This window comes from Salvelinus fontinalis, chromosome 39, assembly GCF_029448725.1.
Source record: "Salvelinus fontinalis isolate EN_2023a chromosome 39, ASM2944872v1, whole genome shotgun sequence".
Classification (NCBI taxonomy): Eukaryota; Metazoa; Chordata; class Actinopteri; order Salmoniformes; family Salmonidae; genus Salvelinus; species Salvelinus fontinalis.
This window is the reverse complement of record NC_074703.1, coordinates 18,477,238-18,503,041: the sequence shown is the minus strand read 5'-3', so window position 1 is coordinate 18,503,041 and position 25,804 is coordinate 18,477,238. Positions and strand designations below refer to the sequence as shown.

At 42.9% G+C, this 25,804-nt stretch overlaps 2 protein-coding genes across 4 annotated transcripts in view; one reads left to right on the top strand and one right to left on the bottom strand.

Moving 5' to 3' along the window:
- LOC129838720 (synapsin-3-like) overlaps window positions 1-25,804 on the top strand; it is a 139,881-nt gene that overhangs the window by 71,009 nt on the left and 43,068 nt on the right. For both annotated transcript variants that reach the window (XM_055905876.1, XM_055905875.1), the window contains exons 5-6: window positions 3,301-3,457; window positions 4,001-4,090. In XM_055905876.1, coding sequence (XP_055761851.1) covers window positions 3,301-3,457; window positions 4,001-4,090 — 247 coding nt within the window. The remainder of the gene's footprint in view (window positions 1-3,300; window positions 3,458-4,000; window positions 4,091-25,804) is intronic.
- On the bottom strand, window positions 5,010-24,380 carry LOC129838721 (metalloproteinase inhibitor 3-like). 2 transcript variants are annotated; one of them, XM_055905878.1, is made up of 5 exons: window positions 24,075-24,377; window positions 14,581-14,663; window positions 13,517-13,628; window positions 11,541-11,662; window positions 5,010-7,833 (listed from the first exon to the last, which is right to left on the bottom strand). In XM_055905878.1, the coding sequence occupies exons 1-5, from the start codon at window positions 24,202-24,204 to the stop codon at window positions 7,636-7,638; spliced, it is 645 nt and encodes a 214-aa protein (XP_055761853.1). In that variant the 5' UTR covers window positions 24,205-24,377; the 3' UTR covers window positions 5,010-7,635. The 2 variants fall into 2 exon arrangements, with proteins under 2 accessions (XP_055761853.1, XP_055761852.1); XM_055905877.1 differs by lacking the exon at window positions 5,010-7,833 and having other exon boundaries at window positions 10,225-11,662; window positions 24,075-24,380.

Here is a 25,804-nt window from a genome sequence, read left to right as displayed (position 1 = left end):
GCGCCTGGGGAATAGGAGTGGAGCTAGGTACTGCAGGGCCTGGATTCACCTCTACATCACCAGAGGAACAGAGGAGGAGTAGGATAAGGGTACGGCTAAAAGCTATGAGAATTGGTCGTCTAGAGCATCTAGAACAGAGAGTAAAAGGACGTTTCTGGGGGCGATAAAATAGCTTCAAGGAATAATGTACAGACAAAGGTATGGTAGGATGTGAATACAGTGGAGGTAAACCTAGGTATTGAGTGATGATGAGAGAGATATTGTCTCTAGAAACATCATTGAAACCAGGTGATGTCATCGCATATGTGGGTGGTGGAAATGAAAGGTTGGATATGGTATAGTGAGCAGGGCTAGAAGCCCTACAGTGAAATAAGCCAATAAACACTAACCAGAACAGCAGTGGACAAGGCATATTTACATTAAGGAGAGGCATGCTTAATCGAGTGATCAATAAGGGTCCAGTGAGTAGAGGTTGGTTGGGGTCACGGCGATCCAGACAGCTGGCCGGGTAGATGGCTATCGGTAGCAAGATAGCATAGGATGGAGGTCTATTTTTAGACACCTCGTGCGTTTCCGTCGGTAGATTAGTGGGGTTCCGTGTCTTGTAGAGGGGATCAATCCAATTGGCAAAATAGATATAGTGACCCAAGAAAAAAAAAAAAAAAAAATTGTCCGAAATACTTATTAAGATAGCAGCCGATAAGACAGCTAACGATTAGCGGGCCCCAGGTGAGCGTTCAGGTAACGTCGCGACGGAGGTGCCAGTTGGATAACTCCCTCGGGCAGATAACGTCGGCAGTCAATCGTGAAGGCCCGGTGGGGCTCCGTATCTGCAGCAAAAAAAACCCCGGGTCCGGATAGGTGACTGTAGCCCAGGAATGGCTGATGGAACTCCTCAGCTGGCTAGCTCCGGAATAATTTAAGTTTGCTCCGGGATCGACGTAAGCCAATAGTCACACGGTTTGCAGCTAGCTAGCTGCGAAATCAAGGTGCAAATGTCCAGAGCCTGCGGCTGAAATCCGGGGAAACTGAGAGAAAAAAAAGGCCCGGTATGCTCCGGTCCGAGTCGCGTTGCACAAAAGTGCCGGTAGATTATCGAGCTAAAGGAATAGCTAATGACCACAAAACGTGGGCAGCTGAAACACCAACGCTAGCCAGCAAGCCGGCTAACTTCTGGGCAGCTTCAAATTAGCTTTCGGCTAGCTTTCGGCTAACTTCTGGTTAGCTTTCTGGCTAACTTCTGATTAGCCCCTGGTTAGCTTCACTGTGGATTTTCAGATTTGAGGTAAATAATACTTTTTTGTTGTAATTGGTGAGGCGGGTTGCAGGAAAACTTTTGTAGTTGAGTTCTTGGATAATAAAAAATATAAAAGATATGCGAAGAAGGTGTAAATATATATATACAGGACAAGACAGTACGAGGACAAAAATGACGTCTGAACTGCTAAGCCATCTTGGAATGCAGTAATAACCGACAATGCAGTAATAACCAACGAGTAATCTAACCTAACAATTTCACAACCTAACAATTCTTCACCACACTGTCTGTGTGGGTGGACCAATTCAGTTTGTCCGTGATGTGTACGCCGAGGAACTTAACTTTCTACCCTCTCCACTACTGTCCCGTCGATGTGGATAGGGGGTGCTTTCTCTGCTGTTTCCTGAAGTCCACGATCATCTCCTTTGTTTTGTTGACGTTGAGTGAGAGGTTATTTTCCTGACACCACACTCCGAGGGCCCTCACCTCCTCCCTGTAGGCCGTCTCGTCGTTGTTGGTAATCAAGCCAACCACGCAGTCGTGGGTGAACAGGGAGTACAGGAGAGGGCTCAGAACGCACCCTTGTGGGGCCCCAGTGTTGAGGATCAGCGGGGTGGAGATGTTGTTACATACCCTCACCACCTTGGGACGGCCCGTCAGGAAGTCCAGTACCCAGTTGCATAGGGCGGGGTCGAGACCCAGGGTCCGTAAACACACCAGCCAGCTGGTCTGCGCATGCTCTGAGGACGCGGCTGGGGATGTCGTCTGGGCCTGCAGCCTTGCGAGTGTTAACACATTTAAATATTTTACTCACGTCGGCTGCAGTGAAGGAGGGTCTGCAGGTTTTGGTAGCGGGCCCTGTCAGTGGCACTGTATTGTCCGCAAAGAAGTTGTTTAGTCTGTCTTGGAGCAAGACATCCTGGTCCTCGACGCGGCTAGACATTGATTCATTGAGAATGGCTAAAGTCCATTGGAAATAACTTTCAACAGCTCATGGACTTGTCAGGCTGAAGCAATGATTTCAGACAAATGCATCAAAATGGTACCATTCACCAAACTGTAAATTACAATCAGAGCATTCAGAACAGTTAACAGCCATTTGAAAGAGAACTTAATTTACATCCCTCAGTCCAGCCAGCACAGATCCATCCAAGATAGCCAACCTACCTGAATCTAAGCTGAATTAACCTTTGGAGACATATCCCCGCATACCTGCCTTCAGTTAAAGAGTGGAATTTTCTCCCTCTTTATCTTAATCATAGCAAGATGTGATTACAATCCTCCCGGGTCCCTGATGGGTTACCTGGCCCTGTTCCCAGAACAGTTTGTAATGAGAGGGATTAGGCTGCGTTAATTGGATAGATGGTCCAAAAAGATTAGCTTCTCTGACTCTGACCAGCGTTCCTTTGTTCGCCCTCCTCCTACAGCCTATGAATAATGGAGCTTTTTTCCTCCTTGTAAACAGTGAGCTGCCTGTAATCTTAACGTGTTAATGCGGTGACAGATACTATCGGTCTGGGCCCTGAGAAGTTACAGCTGCTGTGTTGGACTTTGGAAATGCTCTACGATGGCTGCTGTCGTTGTAGTTCGACTGCTTGAGGTCTGGAACTTGAGGGACAAAGTCAGTAATGAAATACAGTATGCCTGCACCAATCTTTGTAATGTAATATATATGCTAAAGATACATTTGTAACAAATATCCAGGTCTCTAAAATGCCCTACTGGCAACAGTTGGGCTGTCTTCACAGTGTAATGGAGTGTCATCAGCAGTCAATGAGGCACACGCCACAGAACACAGACGTCAATTTAACGTCTATCCCACGTAGGTTCAACGTAGTTTTATTGAAATGACGTGGAAACGTTAATTCAATTAGTGTGTGCCCAGTGGTACAGATGTTTTCTTCAATGTTTTGGCGAAGCAGATGATGTGAAAGTCAAGGTGGTAGAATGTGCCTTTACTTATACTTTACCGTGACATCAGCAAAGAAGAATGTTGTCGGTTTCCGTTATCTCATGTCCCACTTTGTTTCGTCTTTCTCCAGATCCTTCAAGCCAGACTTTGTCCTGATTCGCCAGCATGCCTACAGCATGACTCCGGGCGAAGACTTCAGGAGCCTGGTGATTGGCCTTCAATACGGGGGAGTCGCCAGCATCAACTCCCTGCTCTCCATCTACAACTTTTGCAGCAAACCCTGGGTGGTGCGTGATCCATAACCTGCCTCCTTACCTCCTTTCCTCCCTCCATCACCCCCCATCTTACCCCACATAAAGAGGCCCTTAGCGGCCCGCCGCAGACTGATTTATTTGGGTTATTAAAAGGAGCCATAACACCTGTTTCTGAAACCGAGACCAGGGGCCTCCAGTAAGACCCGTTATTATTCACCCTGTTTTAGCAGCAGAGGTGGCCAGGCAAGGTGTGCTGGAGCTGGAGCCAGGCCAAGTTACATTTGTACCATGGCTACAGCCTTTTAAACCCAGTCTTTAGAACATGTTGGCGGTAGTAGACAAAACATTCCGGAACTTACCTTGAAGAACATACCTCACAATTTCTGGATGTGTTAAAGGTCAAAGTTTCTACATCATTTTTTTTTTTTAATGGACAGGGCTGGATTCAGCTTTCAAGGTGTCCGTTTTTTTCCCCCAGATAACTACAGATGTAGTATAAGACACTTTCTATCCTGCCTTCTATATACAGTAACTACTATAGAATGGTGTCGTCTCGTGTTTTGTTTCTGCTTGCAGTTTTCCCACATGATTAAGCTCTACCACTCCCTGGGCCCAGAGAAGTTCCCACTGAACGAACAGACCTTCTACCCCAACCACACACAGATGGTGAGCGACTTCCTGACACACTGTTTGTTTATAATGTGTAATCCTCTTTACTGCGTTACCATCTTCATATAGACACAGCACTCGGAATGAATGAACTCTGTATGTTTTCAGATAACCTTGATTTTGCCATTGTGACACTTGTCTAATTTGGGGTGGACAAGTGTCACAAGGGCAAAAGCGGGAAACAGTGAGAAGGTTAGGGGTTGGGTCAAAATATTTCCTGTGGCGTCACGTGCAAACCTTCAAGCTGATTAGTAAAATGTCTCAGCCAGAGTGCAGCTCCTATTGTTGCCCATCATGCCCGACTTCATTATCCCTGGTTGTAGTTTCCAATCGCCTTCAGTTGGGCGTATGGTACTTCAGGCAGCGAAAACACAGACCAGTTAAAGAATGTTGTCCTCAAAGTAGTCATAACAAAAAAATGGTTATGTCTCAGTGCAACACTATGGGCATCACAACACTAAAGCCCATGGATCTTAAAGAGCCAGTGCAAGGTAAGTAGGCTTAAGGTTGCTCCAAACTATCAAGTGTAGCAGCTGGACACTTTTTATTAACGTATTTTCTAGGCCAATGCCAAACAGGTGGGATTGATTAGCATCTTAGTGACAGCCTTGTTGGAGCTTGCTACCATTCCATCAACCATTTATAAAGCAATTTTTAATGCGCTTACCTATTTACTGGTGTAATCTAACTGGTGCAAAGTTGAATGTGCAAGTTGGAACAATTCTGTGTAATTCCATTATGTAATGTAGCTCCTGACTTTACAGATTGTTCTATGATATCACAAAGATATTGCTATAAAGGTCAGGTCCAAATTTGCCTTGTGACCGTGATAAAATACTGAGCTTGGATCATGACCAGGTGTGCTACTTTGACTTCAAGAAAACAACAGCACAAGAATCAATGCAAACTCATATGGTCCATTTTTCATTAAATCTTTATTATAAAAATATAAAACACAGAAATTAAGTCAAACATTTCTGCAACCCCTACAAGGAAACGGTCGCTCGCCCCCCTTTTTAGGAATCAGTGTATACACACACATGGTACACAGCCTTTTGCCAGCTTCCTTTTAAAATGCACTCTGGATCGACTTGACCAAGTGTTTCTGTGTTAAGCAGACAGTAAATTTACACAAACACGAACCACAAAAAAATACAGGTACAGAGATGCCAAGGCCGAAGAGAGAGCAACTTCCAAAACCAGGTGAGGGAGATGGAAACAACTCAAGACTGACAAACAGAGAAGTGTGTCAATGAAGGCTAAACATACCGAGGAACCTTCCCAGTATTCTAACTAAAGGATGGATCTATATGAAGACTACATACTATCTGGCTTCTGGAACTATCGGGCTACACTCACTGAGCCCACCATTCTCTCAATGCTAAACCAGCTCTACTTCTAACTGCCTGAGGAGAACAAGAACAGTGTTGCTGATGTGGAACGTTCAGGCTTTAGTGATCTCTGTGGCATAGTAGTCCTCTCAGACTACTGAGGAGCTACTGAGGATCTGCCTCTGGATTGTGTTTCAAGCTCAGCCAAGGCCTGGAGGAGGTGTCAGAAGCTCAGCAGTGGGGGAAAATGATGAGACTGATGAACCACCTCTACCTCATCTCCTTTTCAAATGGTCGGAAATGTCGAATTCGACATTGTTTTATAATTTTCTGTTCTACATTGTTGAATGAGATAATGTTTCTTTTTTTCTATAAATATAGTGCCTGAAATAATTGTGTTTCATGTAAGAAGTGCCTTGTGGAGGAGGCAAGATTTAGATTTTATTTGAGTTCCTCACATTATAATAGTTTACATGAATAATAAATTGACTAAACTATATTTTGCGGATTTCCTTCTAAAACTGTCCCGTCAGGGCCGTACTCTATTCTGTTCAACACCAACTTGGCATGGCCTTTTCTGAACATAATGGAAAAGTGGGCAGAGCTGAAAGACTGGGCAAAGACTTCTAACTCCTGCTGAGGCATCTCTGTTTCTAACGGAATGGACTGAAGATACTGAACTGGAAAACTCAACAAAAGTAGAAGAGTTTAGTGACAATAGTGTTATTTTCATCAGTTTCATCTGAAATAGTTAAATACTTAGACAAATGGAATATACATTTATGAAAACACTTTTTTTTGTCTGAAACCTCTGCTTTAAAATGTTCCTTCCCTCATGAGAACCAGAAGGGGAACTGTGATTGGGCAAAAGTACCATCATTCAAAATCTGCTGAAGGCGGATCTAACACAGAACTAACATTAAATCAATGCTTTACAAACACAATTTGGGATTCTGGTCCTTCATGACAGCCAAACAGGGTAGTGATGGTAATACAGTTTTGGCCAGATACAAAGATATATATATATATATATATATATATATATATATATATATATATATATATATATATATATTTGGCTATTTTAGTAGGATAGTTGATTTTGTTTGTAGTATTTGCATGGATATTGTCTGATTCGACAAACAAGGATAAATAAATCTACTACAGAGGTTTCAGTCGAGTCAACTGTTCATTGTTTTGTAGCTTATATCATATACAGCAAAAAAAATTAAATAACTTGCATCCATTTCTCTGTGAAAGATTAAGAATTCCCTGTGCTTGAGCTGTAAGGGTCATTCTTAGTGGTGGTTACAGAGAAGAAAATATAGCTATACTCAATCAATTCATAGTCCGATATTAGCAATGCATTCATATAGTGTGATCTGCTAAATGACTAAAATGGAAATGCAATTTAATTCAACCTAGAATGAACTTTACAGTGCAAGCAGTCAGGGAGGCAAAGATTGCATCATTCATATAAATAGACATGTTGACAGTATAAACTGTTAACATATACATATACACTTTCATGTGATTCAAAATCATTGTTAAATACCAATAAAATACCTTTGTGTGACTGGAGCAAGAGGTATTGCTTTTCAGAGGCCATACCTCGTGTTGGCATTGCCCTCGTACTGGTGACAATGTGTCTGGTTACTGTGCATAACTTGTGTTGAGGATAACATTATGTTGCAGGAGCTTTGTTGATACGGTCTGCACCACACACTTAATATTAGAATAATTTTCACCATTATGTATTGCTGGAAACTGCCGTTCTGAAATGCCATCCCACCCATAATAAGCCTTACGATAGTTTGAAAAAGATCTCGCTTTTTAGAGGGCCATTGTTATTGCAGTCTGAAAAAAGTTGACTGGGATCGGGTCTAATTTTTGCTCATTGATAGCTAGGGAAATGTAGGAAAAGGAAGGTGGGAGAAACTGTAATGTACAGCATGAAACAAAAAAGGTATTGTTTACATCAGAAGTGCTACTTCTATGAGATAGCCAGGCACTGATTATTTTAGGTCTTGTATATTTCGTCAGAGGGCGTAGGAGTGGTCACTTGGGGCTAGTACTGTACGTTTTAAGAGTTCTGTAATACTCTGTGGTTGACGAGGGCCGTGGGGGAGTTTGGGAAAGGTGTAGAAGAGGAAGAGGAGAAGAAACTCTAAGAAAGTTGTGATGGTTTTGGGGGTTGGTTGTGGTTTACGCTCAGGGGTCGGTGGAGTTGATGGTGGTTTTGTCACGGCCGGCCATCCCCCGGTACCAGCTGCAGTAGCCCTCTTTCTGCTGGATACAGGCGTAGTGCCGGGACTGGTAGCCGGGGTAGCCGAAGTGGGACAGCATGTCCGTCCACAGGCACTCGTTCTTTGAGGTCACAAAGCAGGGCAGGTAGTGGCAGGGCTTAATCTACAGAGAGAAGAAGCGAAACTAAAGATGTAGTCGTAAAGCAGGAAAATAAAATGGAATAATGCCACAGCATACTGGTGAAGGCTCACTGTGTGTTTACAGTTCGACTTGAATAAAGTTCAATTGAATCCTTTTTGATTAACAAAAAAATCAGATTTAAGATATGTGACAGATATACGAATGTCATGTTCTGTTAAATATTGACCAATTCAAAGCACAGTGAGTCTACATCCAGCAGTAAATAAAGTAAATAAAGGCCAAGACAGAATTAGCATTTCAGGACAGGCTGAAGCAACGCATCATCTTGTACACAAGACTTAATATGTGGAGAATATGATTTTGAATAGGAGAAATCAGCAAAGAGTGAGGTGAGTCAAGTTCTTTTTGTAGTTTATGTAATTCAATACATTACAATTTAGAAACTCATTAATGCATTTTATACTCATTGCTCTACAGGATGAATGAATGGATGGTTTCAATTCAAATGTAGTTTCCAGTAGATAAGCCAGTGGAGTTCAAATATGAATCTAATTGCCAGCCTCTGAAATGAAAGTCCACTACTTAGTTTGTAGTTTTCCCATAGGGACTGGAGAAGATAACCAAAGGCACAGAAATCTGTATTGAACTGCAATTCCATCAACATCCTTTAAACTTATAATTATCTTCTCACATACAGTGCATTCGGAAAGTATTCAGACCTCTTGACCTTTTCTAAATTTTGTTATGTTACAGCCTTACTCTGAAATGGATTAAATAAATAAAAATCCTCAATCTACACACAATACTCCATAATGACGAAGCGAAAACAGGTTTTTAGAAATGTTAGCAAATTTATACAAAAAACAAAAATACTTATTTACATAAGTATTCAGACCCTTTGCTATGAGACATGAAATTGAGCTCCGGTGCATCCTGTTTCCATTGATCGTTCTTGAGATGTTTATACAACTTAATTGGAGTCCACCTGTGGTAAATTCTATTGATTGGACATGATTTGGAAGGCACACACTTGTCAGTAAAAGTCACATGACAGCGCGCTTGGCGTTTGCCAAAAGTCACCTAAAGGACTCTCAGACCATGATAAACAAGATTCTCTGGTGTGATGAAACCAAGATTGAACTCTTGCCTGAATACCAAGCATCACGTCTGGAGGAAACCTGGCACCATCCCTACGGTAAAGCATGGTGGTGCCAGCATCATGCTGTGGGGATGTTTTTCAGCGGCAGGGATTGGGAGACTAGTCAGGATTGAGGGAAAGATGAATGGAGCAAAGTACAGAGAGATCTTTGATGAAAACCTGCTCCAGAGCGCTCAGGATCTCAGACTAAGGTGAAGGTTCACCTTCCAACAGGACAACGACCTTAAACACACAGGCAAGACAACGCAGGAGTGGCTTCGGGACAAGTCTCTTAATGTCCTTGAGTGGCCCAGCCAGAGCCCGGACTTGAACCCGATCAAATATCTCTGGAGATACCTGAAAATAGCTGTGCACCGACGCTCCCCATCCAACCTGACAGAGCTTGAGAGGATATGCAGAGAAGAATGGGAGAAACTCCCCAAATACAGGTGTGCCAAGCTTGTAGCGTCATGAGGGGGAAAAAACGATGTAATCCATTTTAGAATAAGGCTCTTAGGTAACAACATTTTGAAAAATTCAAGGGGTCTGAATACTTTCCGAATGCACTGTATAGCCTGCCAAATGTCTTTTTAAAGGTCTTTTTAAAGAAATTAGAAATGGAGAAACGAACTGACAAATATACTGTGTGTTTTAGAGAAATCCAAATAGGTGTTTCAGTAAAAGCTGTGTGTACAGTAATGACAGAGCCAGAGGAATCGACAGCAGATAGCTTGAGGAATATGGGTGAAGCTGAACACATTCTGTATGGTCCATATGGTGCAAGCATTTTCAATAAGGTTTAACTAGTTCTGGTGTTCATGGGGCTATGTTATGGACAGTTAGCTTTTTAATCATTTACTGATGCCAATGGGTTTTTTCTACACTGCAGTGGATTATTTTCACAAACTTCCTGCATTCCTTAGCTGTAAATCATCATTTGTTGAAGAATGCAAAAGATGACAAACTGTGGTTTTAATGATTTGGCTGAAGCGTCGGTGAGGTGTGACGTTCGCACTCTTAAGAGATGTCTAGGCGGTTCGTGCACTTGATATAAAACCACAGAGATGGCTGTGTCTGCACTGCCTCTGTATGTCTGTTGACTTGTCTTCTCAGACAGTTAGCATGCTGCTTCAAAGGGGTTCACACAATGAGGTGTTGTGTAGCAGCAGCCTATTGCTAGAACACATTTGTGTGTGATTTTAGTCTTTCTTTCAGATTAAAGATTACATTTCAACTGAAATGGATAATAACCCAAAAAATACGCTTCTACCATGTCGAGTTCTGTCCCAAGTTTGTTTTTCATTCCTGATGCTGACTTGCCATGTTTGGTCACAGACATACCTCCATTGTTCTATGTTGGCCTCTAAGACTCACTCTACGCCTAAACATGTCTTAACATTACAACCCTTTAAGGATCCCATGTGGCTCAGTTGGTAGAGCATGGCGCTTGCAACGCCAGGGTTGTGGGTTCAATTCCCACGGGGGGACCAGGGTTCAATTCCCATGGGGGGACCAGGATGAATATGTATGAACTTTCCAATTTGTAAGTCGCTCTGGATAAGAGCGTCTGCTAAATGACTTAAATGTAATGTAAATGTAAGGAGTTTGGGTGTGAGCAGTTTGAAAGGTGTTGGACAGCATTTGGACTCTGTAGTTACTCCTGTCTGGCAATGCACTTATTGCTATTGACGGGGCAGTGATGGGCAGACCAGATGGTGTGTCTGGAGCCATGCAGTACAGTAGGATATTTATGAGCCTGGACTGGAGATGCACAGGAGCAGGTCCTGCATAAAGAGGTCCGACCGAGCACTGAATTCAGGCTTTGGAATAACAGGGAAAGTAATTCCAGTGTAGTGAAATGATTTAATAACTCCCAAAGATCATTATAAATCTCTCTTTTCGTCTTTCCATCTGTCTCTTCAGTTACATTCATGGATGTGTATTATCCGTTATGATGCCAAAATGGAAAGGGGACACTTTTATATTCCTGACAGCCTAAAACCTTTACATGATATAATTCAGCCACTATCTGGAATTAGTATGTCCCTACAATCAGAAAAGTTACAATTACATAATCAAAATGATTTGGTATATATTTTGATAGTCATGCTTGTATTGTGCTACACTTAAGAAGAGGGAAACGTTTTAAATGGTTTGGCAAGGATTTCATAATTGGTTGCAGTTCATCAGCATAATCTATTTGACCCAATATATGCAAGGCCACTAAAGTCATTATGATCATAAAATGAACACCTTATTTCCCCTCCTATTCTACAGCCAATATCCAATATCTAAGAACATATGGAGATTATGAAGTGCCTTGTGTCTTTGAAGAGGGGAAACCCCAACTGTGGTAAGAAGTCTTCTAGATAGAGGAGCAGAGAGCTGCTCAGAGCAGGATGGTATGCTTTGCAGTAAGCAGGGTGTTCTGGTTCTGCCTGCCTCTGCCCTTGCCTCTGCCCCGGCCCCTGCCCCTCTTTCTGGCTCCTACTCCTCCATCTTGGCTCTGCTGCTGTTGGGTTGCTTTAGCTTCCTTATCCATAGCCATCTTATCCATATTCTCCCCGGGAGCGCAGTTGTTGCCACTCACCCTGCAGTTGCAGCCCAGCTGGTAGCGGTGGTTGATGCCCTTTTTCTGGGCCAGCGAGAGGCGCTCCCATGGCTGGTTGAAATTACACAGCCCGGTGTAGACCTTGCCGTCAAACACGCGGCCTGAGGGGAGAGAGAGGTTTGGTTACAGATCAGCTTTTGTCATGCATTACATAATTCGTGAATTATTTCATGACTTACAAAACATTCATTGCAATGGTTTGTTTGTTTCCCCCCCAAAAACTGAAGACTGACAAACAATGCCATGTCATATTCCCAATGCCATGGGAAAGTGTCAGATGTCCAAAGAGTCAGATGTCATCCCTAGCATATTTTTTGGCTAATTGTATAATTGCCAAACCTCGATTAGCATAAATACACCAGTCAAACAAGCGGTCCAAAGCATTTTAACTATGTAACACAATCTTGTACAGTAGATCCCATATTAAACCAACACCCCTATTTCAGAGTATCCAAAAGGTTGTCGAACTTCTATTTTTAGGTTCGGCCGTTCACAGCTTACCACCGATGTCAGGATGACAACCTCTGCTGCAAATGGGTTCACCCTACACTGTAGACCACCAGCTAGCATGTTGTTTGAAACAGTGTATCCCTTGATAGTGCTACACTGTCCTGTCGTCATCACACACTGAGCTGAAAGCTCGCAAACACACAACTCTTAGACCGACTTCCATATGGATTATTGGCGTCTCTGGCAAAGTTATTAGACAATGGTAAGAGAGCGCCATTAGCCTGTTCCCAAATTGTAGTTGGTATAGTAGTTGGTAAGACAGCACAAGCAGATCTGGGACCAGGCTAGTGTGGCATCTCTTCATAGCTAATCAGGCGGCCGTGCACTCACTCTGGGTTGATCAAAGCCTAACCCGTGGAGTTAATCTATCAGGCCTTGGCGTATTTCACATGCCTGTAATTTAGTCCTGATACAGTATGGCCCAGGGACCCAAGACCCAATTATAGACTCACTCCCCAAACCAGAGCTAGAGCTGCTGCCTGGCCTGGATGACTGTGATGTCATCATCACCCAGCCACAATAAACACACAGCTCTGTTGCCGGGGTGATTTCCTTCCTGTATCATTGGCTTCATAGGGCATGTTTACAGGTTTGGGACGTAGTGATGGGAACATACAACACACAGCTAAACAGTGTGACAGCCTTAGGTCTCACTAAACTGCTCTCCGACTTTCCATAGCAACTCATAGGCTCAGAGACCGTTTCTATCTACAAGCCATCAGATTGCCGAACACTTGAATTGGACTGACCACTTGCGGTGACTCTCCGCACCTTAGCACACATGCGCACACTGACATATACTCATCCACACACAAGTATGTATGTGTTGGATGGTGTATACCATCTGTATCCTGTACATACGACTAATAAATTAAACTTGAACTTGATGAATGCCTGCCTGCACTGGAAACGCCAGAACTTCTTGCTAGAACTGTTAATTATAAGAGAAAAGGAGGGTGTTTACGCCCTAAAGGAGAAGGAAACGGTCCAAAAAAATAAGTGCCCCCCTGCCTCTCTCTCGTCTCTCACAGACGGGAGGTTATAAATAGTGGGAAAGTTTGTGTCACAGATCAGACAAGAAGTCTTCAGGGAGGAGGGAAGGGGGGGGGGTAGTTGTATATAACCCCCCCCCCCAAAAAATGGGGCTGCCGTTAGCAACGCTGCCATTGTGGTGGGCCGTGCTGCAGAGACGGAGTTAGGGAAACAGGCCTGGGAGAATAAGCTGGAGTCAACTCCACTGATGTGCTTGCTTGCGTCGCTAATTTGTTTTTGGTAATGTGCTTCTGAGGCAGCTCCCGGGGCTGTTTTTAGTGCTTATTACTAGCTCTGAATGGAAATACGTTGTTTCTGGCACCACCATGACAACTATGCAGCCCGACCAAGTACTGCACATTAGATGTCCGCTTTCCAGATCAGTTGTAATGTACGATAGAATAGTGACTCACCTGTGATCAGATACTGGTACTTGTTGATGTCGAACTTGACTCCACACAAACTCTCAGAGGCATCTGTGTAGATGTGCTGAACGTGCTGCATTTTGTTGAATCCTTTGTACATCTGCAAAAACAGACCACGACAGACCATGTGTTAATATAATCTGGGGTGAAGATCACACACCTCTGGCACTTGTTCTCGCTTCTGACCCGACTGGAATTATTGAGTTCTCGAAGTTGTCAGGAATCCACAACAATAAACACAGCATAATGAGATGATATCGCTTCCAAGAATTCAGGTTAGCGGAGGAAGAGGCCACTGACGCTATCATTAAACCACATGAAAACGAACATAATCACAGGACAAAATGAAGACGTGACTTTGGGGTTGAGCCGTTGAGTTCAGGTGCGCGGAACACAAACGCTGCCGGACAAAGTAAACGTTTGCCCTGGAATTTGTTGTGTTTGGTCCATCGTGATTTATTTGTCTGGGAACAACAGGATATCCCTGTTTAGACGCGGCTATTCTTTGAAATAACAGGACAAACCGTGAAAGAGGCGAGCCGTTGGGACCTAAAACGGGGGTTTTCGGGGGAAAATGTTTCTCGCGGCAACAAAGCCCCGCTCTTCATGATTTATTTACTGAGAGGCGATTGTCTTTAGACCATTACGACTACATTGGACTCCATTGGCAAAACAAATATTCAAACACATTTAACTTGGATTAGCCAAACCTTCTTGCCACAGACGAAATGATGAAAATAACGTCTAATCTTCTGTAGCATACTCTTGTGGCACTTAATGGAAAAGCTTGGACATTTTACGGCATCGGTGAACTCATGTTTTGGTTATAAGAATTAGTGATTGCCCTATAACTTAAGTGATACTGCTACAGTAGCCATGTCATACACCGTATCATTTTAGTAGGCCTACAGTGATAAACTGGTCTCTAGTTTCAAAGCCTATGAGCTTGTTAATGATTCTTATAGCCTTGTGCTGTTTTCCAGAGTGCGGTTATGCTCTTCAAGGTATGGGCCAGATTACGTAAAATGATGAATGATGCGATGTTGGCTTACCTTCATCTGTTTGACCGTGTAGCGCATTGTGCCAAAAGGTCCATCCTTCAGTAACTTCTTGCCCACCACTTTGGCACGGATCACTGTAGACAGAAGACACAAGCACAGAATTAGTCAATTATGCAATGGGCGGAGATTGGAAAGCCTCTAGTTGCCAAATCCAGCATATTGGATGATTCTGAATTTAGGTCAATATCAGAGCAAGTCTTGTCCCCATCTCTGTCCCTGACGTCTGGAGCCAGGCTGATGTGTTTGTCTGAGCATCAAAAGAGAAGCCCAAATAGTATGTCCAATATGTGTTCAACATCCCAACACATCACCCTAACAGATGCTTTAGCTAGAAGTAGGGTGATATCAACTCCCGATTAGGACCCTAGAATGCATTGGGCTGCTCATTGCTTTTCCAAAGCTTATTAAAAACCCAGCCCCTAGAGGAGAGACCCAGGGAAGATTTTGTAATGGTTTAGCTCAGTTTATAGTCTATTAATTTGTTTTTGTGGATTGCTTCTGCAAGCCAAACAAGTCCAAGGGAAGACTAGGAGGCTAGCATTTGAATTTGACTCAGAGGCCAAAGCAGTTCGTCTTCAGGACAGTGAAAATGAGGCCACAGCTTTATTACTAACTCCCTCCAGCTGTGTCCCTGTGTCGTAAAACCACGTGTCTCCACAAACAACCTCCTTTCTTTACATTCAGCACAGGGCGGAAAAAGATCATATCAGTGCTGCTCACCCTCATGTAAACAGCGGCTAGGTGAAACAGTTTGGCTGTGGAATCACCATGTTTGCTTTCACTCCTTTTAAAGTAAGTGGGTCCATTGTGTGGGGGATCGGCTTATGAACGAAGCCTCATTTAGGCCAGTGAATAGGGTCCTCCCCAGAAAGCTTGTATCAGAGCTCTGAGGCCTCCCGGGAGAGAAGGGGTAGTGGAAGGGTAGTCCACATGCAGGCGCAGTCGACTCGAGTCAAGTTCACCTGCTCCACGCAGCCTGACAGCCGCAGACATAACTAACGATGGGGATGTTTATCTTTCCTCTCCAGAATTTCCTTCCCACATTCCTTTGAGGCTCGCATTCTCGAGCCGGGGGGGGGGGGGGGGGGGGGGGGCGCGGCTCACTCCTCTAGATAGAGTGATAGAGTGAAGAAGGGATGTACTGTAACGTCTCCTCTTATAGCGTCATAGTCTGTATTTAAGTCCCGGACACACAGAAATGGGCAGCAAGGGGAGTTTAAAGGAAAAGCAGTAATCCTGGTGGTTTATGAATAGAAAAGTCTCCCAGAAGATTCCGGTGAGGTGACATCAACACCTTCAATGGAGCTCACATTTTCACCTGCCAGTTTAGAATGACATGACTCTCTATTAGAGCATCAGCCATCCAATTGATAGCTGTTAGAGAATCACGCATCCATGTTTAAGGCAAAGATTATTTTCAATCTATTCAGGTGATATATTCTCCTTGTGTTCTTGGTGACCTTTTTTGAGCCAATGTAGCCAAGGACATCTGCTCCATTAATCAGTCAACTCGCATATTATGAGCCTCACAGCATTGTTACCTAACCAGTCTCTGCTACGCAGAGTCAAATGAATGCTACTTTCACTGATGTAGTTGTATGGACCATAGGCACTATTACTGTGGCATGTGAAGATATGAAACATATGCTACTCTGATACCTCCTTATGTAATGTGATACACTGATATGATGCACAGATATGATGCACTGATCCCTCATAATGCACTGATCCCTCAAACTATTTTCAGAAGCCAGTTACCCAAAACATTCCTTCCCCTTAAAACCTAAACTCCATTGCTAAAACAGCTTTCCCCACCCAAAATGATAATAATCCAATTTCAAAGCGCATTGCGTTGAGCCTTCAAATGTTATTAGGAGTAGGAGTCATAGGTCATATCGCTGAACAAGAGTCCAACAGTAACACCAAACGCTCTTTGAGGCGGGATACGCTCGCCACTGGGCGGGCAGCCACTAATTGGGTGGTGCCGAAGTCATTGCCTGGCGGAATGTGTGAAAGGCCGCAGCTGCTGATGAGACAGAGGATTTGTGTTATTCCCTACAGCGACCCTTTGACCTCCAAGGGAAGGGACCTGAGTAGAACTCAGAAAGCTAGCTATATTTACTCCTGACCACCGAGTTTTCTTTCAAGATGACTCTTCAGGCTAGGTCCTGGTCCCAGTGTCAGAAATGACCAAATTGTGAGTGTTTATGTAACCCAATTCTAAGCCAAAGCACTGCATAAGATATCCACCTGACCGGTACCGGTTAGTTTAGCTGTAATCGGCACTGCAGCTAGAAATCTCTTTCAGCTCTATATAGAGTAAGTGGCCCCTGCTCTGTCTCTCTTTCTCACTCTCTCTGTGCTGCAACACACAAATAGCAATTACAGGCGAGTGCTATTCTCCTGTTTCTGCCGCATACATATTCATGTTTTGCAGTGGATTTGACATACATTCTCGGTGGAAAGTAGGTGGATTTTTGTTGATAAGGAGAAGTAACTGGGGTATGACAGAGAAAGTAATTGAATTAATTTAGCACGGTATCTCTTCCCCGAAGCATTGGATTACTAAACTCTGCATTCAAATGCTAATCGCAACACAAGTGGGAATGTAATTCAATCAAGCATGATAAGCCTCCTTCTGCTTTACATTTTGCCTGTGAATCTTGTGAGGCACCTCAGGCTAAATTGTGATTACAGCAAACAGATTGCATGATGAGGGAAAAGTCACCATGACAAGGTTGAAATAGACGGTCATATGAAGAGGGGAAGAATAGGGAAAAGTAATGTGGTTGTTTATAACCAGCGTTATAAACTATATGTGTTTTTGGTGGCTGAGACTGATTCTGAACATGATCTGAGGTGAGTGGGCGGGGGAAACGACGCTACTGAGTATGACACACTAAATGGGTAAACTACTCTCTATAAGCACTAAGCACTCTTCATCTTTTCGAGATGTCAGAGCTGACTACACCCGGAGTCCTCACCAGTTCACCGAAGAGATAGACGCAAATGAACCAACATGGGATGTGAAGGTCTGATCAAATGTAATGCACTATATAGGGAACAGGGTACTATTTCAGAAGCAGTCATGGACTACACTGGTGATTGAAGTTGGCTTAGACACTCGATATGCCTGTCTCACAGGGTGTCCATGTCAAACATGCAGGGAATCTTGCACCTTTTGACATCTTGACCTATTTTAACAGGAAGGAACGCTGGCCTTATGGAATAAAGCTGCTTTGAATGCACCGAGCTGATCCCAGATGACATAATGTTCCTCATAATATGGGACCATCTATGCCCTCTGACAGTTGGGAAGAAGATTGGGTAGCAGAAGAGAATAGAATTGGGTTTTGCATTATTGCAACCTATAGTAACTTAGTTAGCAATAGCTCATTGCTTCCCTCTCCAGGCCTCCCAAGAGAAAGGACAGGGTAATTTGAGGACCTCCTCCCTCACCACTCTGAGAACTAGCTTATACCAGTCTAAACTACATGTTTCTCCAAGGTTCTTATCTCAGGCCAAGCCACACTTACCCGCAGCAGTAATCTTCAATACTGAATTGGTGCATGACACGAGAATGTAAAGGTCTGCTCCTGATACCTCAGCTCCTTGGGAACGTGGACCTCGGCCGTGAAGGGATATTAAACTCCGAGGCCAAAGTGTAGCTAGGGCCGACCGAAACGCTAATCTGCTGCATGAAAAGTTTTAGAAAAATGTGAATTGGCTTTTTCAGTCACCAATTATATTACATCCCAGTAGGTCTGCTGTGCACCAAAAGCAACCTCTCTGTCTCTAGCTCTCGGTCTCTCTGTCTCAAGTAGCCGACGTATGCGGCAAGAAAAAAATGGTCAGGAAATGGATATTCGACTGTTGTCTAGAAATGCAAGGAAGGGAACATATATCAGCTGACATAGCCGAATGCTATATCACAGCCAGCCACTGCACTGTTTGCTGATTGCGAAGCTACCCTCAGGTTATTTGGAGTTGGTATTTAACATGTTTTTTTCTCTTTGTTGTGTCTTTTTTATATGTACCCTCATTTCCTCAATTCAAAAAGTCTGTCTGAGTCATCTATTAGAGCGGGTGCTGCTGGTGATTATGGAGCAGGGCCTATGAAACAACGGGAGCAGGCTTTGAACTCGCCTCTGGCTCTTAAATTGCGATGATTCATGTTCTACCGTGTCGCCTTTGAAGTTGACAGTGGAAATTAGCCTCTCTCCTCACTCAGCGTTACACCTGAGGGGAGCTTAAGGTCACCATTTGCATTTTAATTCACGTATAGGTATTCACACTGTGTGTAAAGAAACCATAGCCGTTTGACGATAGTCCTCAAAAATAGTCAGCCCCAGGGTTTTTGGCAGCTATTTTAGATTTAGTTTTAGTGCTTAAAGTACCTTTTAGTCTTAGTCACATTTTTGTCATTTCATCCTTTGTTAGTTTTAGTTATTATCAGTCAACTAAAACTCAGGACAATTTTTGTCTAGTTTTAGTCACAGCCCTTTTGTCACATTTTTGCAATTAAATCATGAATATTTAAGCTAACTTCTATCATGTGCACATTCAGATAGCCTTGTCCAACTAGGCCTACTATCCCCTCGTTTACCTTAGATGGCAACATTGATATTGTGGCAGATTGTATTCAATGCCAGACATAATTAACCATATAGGCTATAAAGCCTTGGCTACAAGTTAAACAATTTACAGCTCTGATTTTCAACCAATCACAACTGTCAAGGGGGTAAATAACAGTGGTTTCCTTGATAAGGAGAAAAATGGCAGAGGTATTACTCTCTAATAATATTCAACAAATAGCATTAGTTTTTCCCCGAACGACAAAAGCAACCGCAACTCGCATTTGCAGACCACAGCACGAGAGCGACAACACAGATGAATGGGAAAATATAGCTTCTGATGTGATCAAAGCAAAAATAGCCTACATGAAAGTAAGAGAGAGAGAGCGATAGTAAACAGTGAGTACATTTACATTCACACTAATAATTTGATAGTAAACTGATTATAGCAGAAGGCTGAGTATGGCATTTGTCATGTAAACACCTTACTCTGCTTATCGTAATAAGGTCATAATCGAAGTAGGCATACACCAATCAAAACACCTGGTTTTCTAAGCAATCTTTCAAATGCTTAGGACATGTAAAAAGCTTAATCGGCATTCCAGTGGTGTATTTGATCTGAGCATGTGCCAGCACCAGGTAGCACCAGGTAGCGCAAGCTTCCCTCTTATGCCCGAGTGAAGTGAGTTCGCAAAACTGAAAGTATGCATCTTATAAATAGTTTTCACATACAAACGTTAGTGTATTCGGAAAGTATTCAGACCCCTTGACCTTTACCACATTTTGTTATGTTACTGCCTTATTCTAAAATGCATTAAATATATACAAATCCTCATGAATCTACACACAATACCCCATAATGACAAAGCGAAAACAGGTTTTTATAAATACCTTATTTCCATAAGTAGTCAGACCCTTTGCTATGAGACTCAGGTGTATCCTGTTTACATTTACCATCCTTGATATGTTTCTACAACTTGATTGGAGTCCACCTGTGGTAAATTCTATTGATTGGACATGATTTGGAAAGGCACCCACCTGTCTATATAAGGACCCACAGTTGATAGTTCATGTCAGAGCAAAAACCAATACATGAGGTCGAAGGAATTGTCCGTAGCGCTCCGAGACAGATGTGTCGAGGCACAGATCTGGGGAAGGGTACCAAAAAACATCTGCAGCATTGAAAGGTCCCCAAAAACACAGTGGCCTCCATCATTCTTAAATTGAAGAAGTTTGGAACCAGCAAGACTCTTCCAAACTGAGCAATTGGGGGAGAAGGGCCTTGGTCAGGCAGGTGACCATGAACCCGATGGTCAAGTTCCTCTGTGGAGATGGGAGAACCTTCCAGAAGGACAACCATCTCTGCAGCACTCCACCAATCAGGCCTTTATGGTAGTGGCCAAACGGAAGCCACTCCTCAGGAATAGGCACGACAGCCCACTTGGAGTTCACCAAAAAGGCACCTGAAGGACTTTCAAGCATGTAAACGTTTTAAACGAACTGTTATATTAACCTGACAATCCACAATAATCGCATTATTGTGTGCATGTAACCGTGCTCAGTGTTTCTAGTTGAAGTTGGTTACAAGTCAAGTGTCCTGGCTTCGCATCAGTTCAGAAGATTGACGAGTGACTGAAGTGATTGCCTGGAGCTGTGTGGGAGAGCTCAATCAGACTGCACAACTGAAAGATGTGAATTCTGCCAATGAGAGGATGGCATGAAATATTCTGCATGCTTGCTTAGAATTGGACAAAACAGATTAAAATGTGCTTCATGTCATATTAAATGTCCATTAGTCTCACGGGGAATTCTCGTCTCATCACATTTTTGTCAACTAAAATGAAAAGTCATTTGTAATAGTTCTTGTTTTTTCCCCCCCAGGTCATCTCGTCCCATTATCGTCATAGTTTTAATTTAGGAAAAATAGGTCGTTGACGAAATAAACAGCCTTCATTGAAAGTACTGTTCAAATGAAATGGGGGGGGGCAAAAGATGAGGATAAAGGCACATTTTATAACTCATATCTTTCATAGGGAATATTCCGTAGGTATAGATCTGCATACAGTATGTTTTCGTGGTATATTTTCACACTGTAAGGTTTATCAAAGGTGACATTCATCAAACCCCAGTCACGTGATGCAATTCAAGGCCGTGTAAAGCTTTTGGAACTACGTTTCGTCCCAGAAAATGTACTTACGCTTTTTTGAGAAGACTGCAGCACATGTTTGTTTGGACATGCTCAGAGGACACAAATCAGAATATCCATCGTAACTCTATGTGTTGCCAGGAGATAACTGTTATCCTTCACCGTCCAAAAACATCATGTTCATGCCAAACTCCATTTCCAGTTGGCTTACAACACAAGAGCTATCGGAATTTGACATGTGAAATCTTGCCTGAAAATGTAAATCAGTTGCATAATAATTATGCAATAGCCATCATAAGCTTACATGTTCATGATAACTGCACTAGAGCCCTATCCTAACAGAAGTCCAACCTGTCTCTAACTGAAAGCAATAGCTTTCTTTATTGCTCAATGAGCAGAAGATGGCTATATGGTCAAAATAATTTTGTGCATGTTACTCCCATAGAAATTTCTCAAGCTTTTTCCATGGCCAGTTGTTCCACTGGGAAAAATAACTCTACAGTTGTGTCATCTACATGATGAAATGTGATCCTGGCTTTGGCATTATGGCATGTTTACAGTGTTATGTTTTATTGGGACTACTGTGACACTGTCCGTTGCAGTGGGAGGAAAGAGGCATCCCTAGTTCTGTGCACGCTACAGGATTTCTTGGCGCACTTCTGGCTGAGCCAAGACCTTGGAAATTGAATTTTGTGGAGCTCACAAGTGCTCACTTGCAGCCATTAAAGCCAGCCCTAGATTCTGGACCACTAGGCTCCACTCCTTGCCAATGGGATGAGCCAATTTAGGGGACATGAAAGGCAGGGTACCACCTGACTGCTTGTGACACTCCTTGCCAATGGGATGAGCCAATTTAGGGGACATGAAAGGCAGGGTACCACCTGACCGCTTGTGACACTAACATTTGTACATCTTCAACACAATGGAACCAAGTCACCAACTAGTATAAGCCCCAATAATTATAATTAAATAACAGGCAATGCTCATCAATGCTGAGGAAATGTTTGCATAAATATGTTGATGTTTGACATGAATGTTCAATCTGCCACTTGTGTGAGAGGGTGTTGTTTTTAAACAGTTGCCATATGTTGAAAAGCCAACATAGCTTTCTCTCCTCTGACCTCGTCAGGCTTCAGTCATAGTTCACTGGCTGGACTAGGGATCACTGCAGAAAAAAACATGACATCATAGTTGTGTCCTCAGCAAGACCCACGGGGGACCAGGATGAATATGTATGAACATTCCAATTTGTAAGTCGCTCTGGATAAGAGCGTCTGCTAAATGACTTAAATGTAATGTAAATGTAAGACTCCGCCCATGGGGCGGAACAGCTCTGATGTCCACTTTTCCTCCTCTCCTCCGCTCCGGGGCATTGGACCACTATGCTACCCTAATGGACGTTTGATGGCTGCGTCTGACAAAGCTATCTGTGACTGGTCAAACACACACACACTCTGCCTGCTGCCAGCAGTTCCGTTCCACAATACAAAAGAGCTGCACACAGTTCTCCTAATACTGTATATCCCAGTTGACTCCTCTCTCTTTCACTCAACCTTTTTCTTCCTGCTTCAGACCCCCCACAACACTTATTATTGCTCAGGCTTATCAAATAATCCCTTACTAGGAATGAGTCTCCTGCAGCAACAGTGGTGAGCCAGGACCCACCTGGTATTATTAACAAGTGTTATCCAATAACACTGCTCAGGTTGGACAGGCATTCCTCGATAAGAACAGCTGAGGTCATGTTATTCTGGCATAGCCTGTGAAGGCATGCCCCTGTGGTACAACAAGCTTTACAAAGCCACCCTCCTCAGAGCAGGAGGCCAAGGAAATCTCAGCTACAAGAGGGTCCGAGGATCAGCCCCAAATGAAAATATCACCCGGGAATCAACACAGTGCATCTAAGTCAATAACCAAGGCTTTATTATACCAATGCTGCCTCCATATCTCTATATCAAATGCGTGAATGGAATGAATCAGGCCCCTATTGGAAAGTAAACATGTGCTTTCATAGAAGAGCACAAACACTTGCAGGGAAACGCTATACCACTAGGACTGTATAATTCACAAATTGATTACAAGAGCACTTGCTTAACATTCCTAGCCAAGTATTGGCTCTTACATCTTATGGGAAGCCAGACAGAACAGAAGAGCATCCAAGATCCAAGAACAAATCTGCCATTGGTAACCTCCACACATGGGTGCAATATTCAGTCAGCAGTAAAACCCCTTTGCTGGCTACTGTCTGCCTGTTCTGTTCTGGTTTATTGCTCAGCAAGTGGTCATTTAGCTCTGAAAAACATTATGATCAGTGGGACATGTTTCCATGGATACCGTTCCCGTTAACTCTTCCCTCTCATCAGAGCAAGGGGAAATAAAATAAAGCTTCCTCTCTCTTGACTCACTAATTTGAGAGATGACGCATTTATTTAGACTAGTCAGAAAGCGTGCTGGTGTAGTAAACCGTTAGCCTATGAGTCATCTGATACTTGCAAACTGGTATATTCTGACAGTCTGTTTTAAATGGGCTTTTAGGTGATGGTTACATTTTACGCACAACTTTGTTTGGCATATATTTACCAATTACGTATACTGTAGGTCCCAGACTGAAAGTTGCATCGCTTTATACAAACAACAGTTGATTACTATATTATATTCCATGTATGCAGAATATCACAAAACCATTGAAACAATTCATTTCAATAGAGAACATATTGTAGTTGGCATAACGTATAGTCTATGTGGACTCAAACCATGCGACTTACCGATGTCAGAGTTGCAGTACGCATCTTGCGGGTGAGACAGAGCACACGAGCAAGCCTCTGTGAGTTGATGAATCTGAAGGCTGCTGAAAACGAACAGCAAGCTGAGCAGTTGGTGACAGAGGGGCTGCATTTTTAGTGCGTAAAATCTCCGTTGTTGTCTGTTTACTTAACTTTTTTGTTTGTAATGTCGCCGAATAGTTATTCAAAGTCTGTCCCGAGTTGAGCTGTTTTCTGCTTCAGTGGGTATGTCCAACTCTACTCTCCGGTCAGGGTACTGCCTGTCACTGGGTCTCAGAGCGCGAGTCACAAATTACATATAGTGCGCGAGACGCTGGAACGCCACCCACCTCGCCAGATTTCGCGACACGACAGCCAATCACGACTCGAGCCGTCGATGATGTCATCAAGAATAACAGATGCATGACATATTGGAATTGACTTTACAATGCTTGTCTCTTTTTTTTTAAAATTAAAAATATTATTTTTCCCCCTTTCACTTTTGTCAGCCGTAAAACATTCCAGTCTGAGTAAAAACCGCTGGAAATTGCTCATTGAATGGAAAACCATATGAGCCTGATGTAATGTTTCATACATTCAAGGAGCATTTATTTATTGTAATTAATGGGAAACTTGGCACTTATTTGTTTTTATGTTGTTATTGCCATGTTTTGTTTATTTTAACAGTGAAACAGCAACATGTACAAATTAGGTTTCCTTTGGGTGTATCAGAAAGACATGGTTTGGTGGTTTTTCCAGGCTCACCACTAAATGTCCATTTATGTTCTGTCAACTTCTGTAGCATTTTCTGGTCAGTGATAAAGGCTCAATTCAAGGCAGCAATGAACTCCATTTGTTTACACCTTACTTTTTCATATAGTCACAAACAACATGGCCTCTAGACCGTTTTGCACCTGTTGTCTAAAACAGTGTATGCTTATGAATACACCTCAAATGTGAGAAACTCAGAGCCCTTTTATACCTTTGAAAAGACATTCCAAATCACCTCTGAGTATTGGCATTAATCTCACAACCAGTCTCATTTTCAAAAGCTTCTCATGCTGAAGTTGAGAGAGAGAGAACCGTGTTTTTCATGTGACCCAGTGTGAGCGATGGTAAAATCCTTCACGCTGGCTACAATCTCTAGAATTAGACAAATTAAGTTTAATCTGTTTTTTTTCTCCCCTTTGTGTTTTTATGTAAGGGTTCAGAAACCTGAGTGGAGATATCGCTGTGTGTGGAGGCTGATCTGTGGAGCCACATTAGGGGTTAGGGTTGAGAATTATCTAACAAAGCCAGAGTAATCCCAGGCTAATGAACTATGACCCTATAGCCCCTCAACAGCTTTTAGAATGCTCTTCGTTAACCTCAATAGGAACAGGACCCAGCAGGCAGTGTGGTGGAAAGGACATTATTACAATCAGCTAACAACTCAGAAATTGTAAAAAAAATATATATATATGTTTTTGCAGTTTCACCTTCATTTAGCTTATATGGCCCATAAAACCATACAAGTGGTGTGTGCAGCAGTGCATCACATGCAGTAGGCCTTTGTCTGCCTATTTCATTTAACAACAGAGAAGAACGTATTTGTTGGCAAAGTGTGTCTGTCATACGCAGATCATGTTATGACTGTACAATAAGGGGCACACTGCAAATAAATATTGTATTCATTTATTATTTCAGAATTATACCGTTGTTTCCTGAGCACTATTTCCTATATAATCAGCCTG

Coding starts and splice junctions, on each gene's coding strand:
- LOC129838721 (XM_055905877.1), bottom strand. CDS start 24,204: ATGCAGCCCCTCTGTCACCAACTGCTCAGCTTGCTGTTCGTTTTCAGC. Junction 14,664..24,074: donor GTACTGCAACTCTGACATCG/GTAAGTCGCATG, acceptor TTCTGTCTACAG/TGATCCGTGCCAAAGTGGTG. Junction 13,629..14,580: donor ACACGGTCAAACAGATGAAG/GTAAGCCAACAT, acceptor CTGTTTTTGCAG/ATGTACAAAGGATTCAACAA.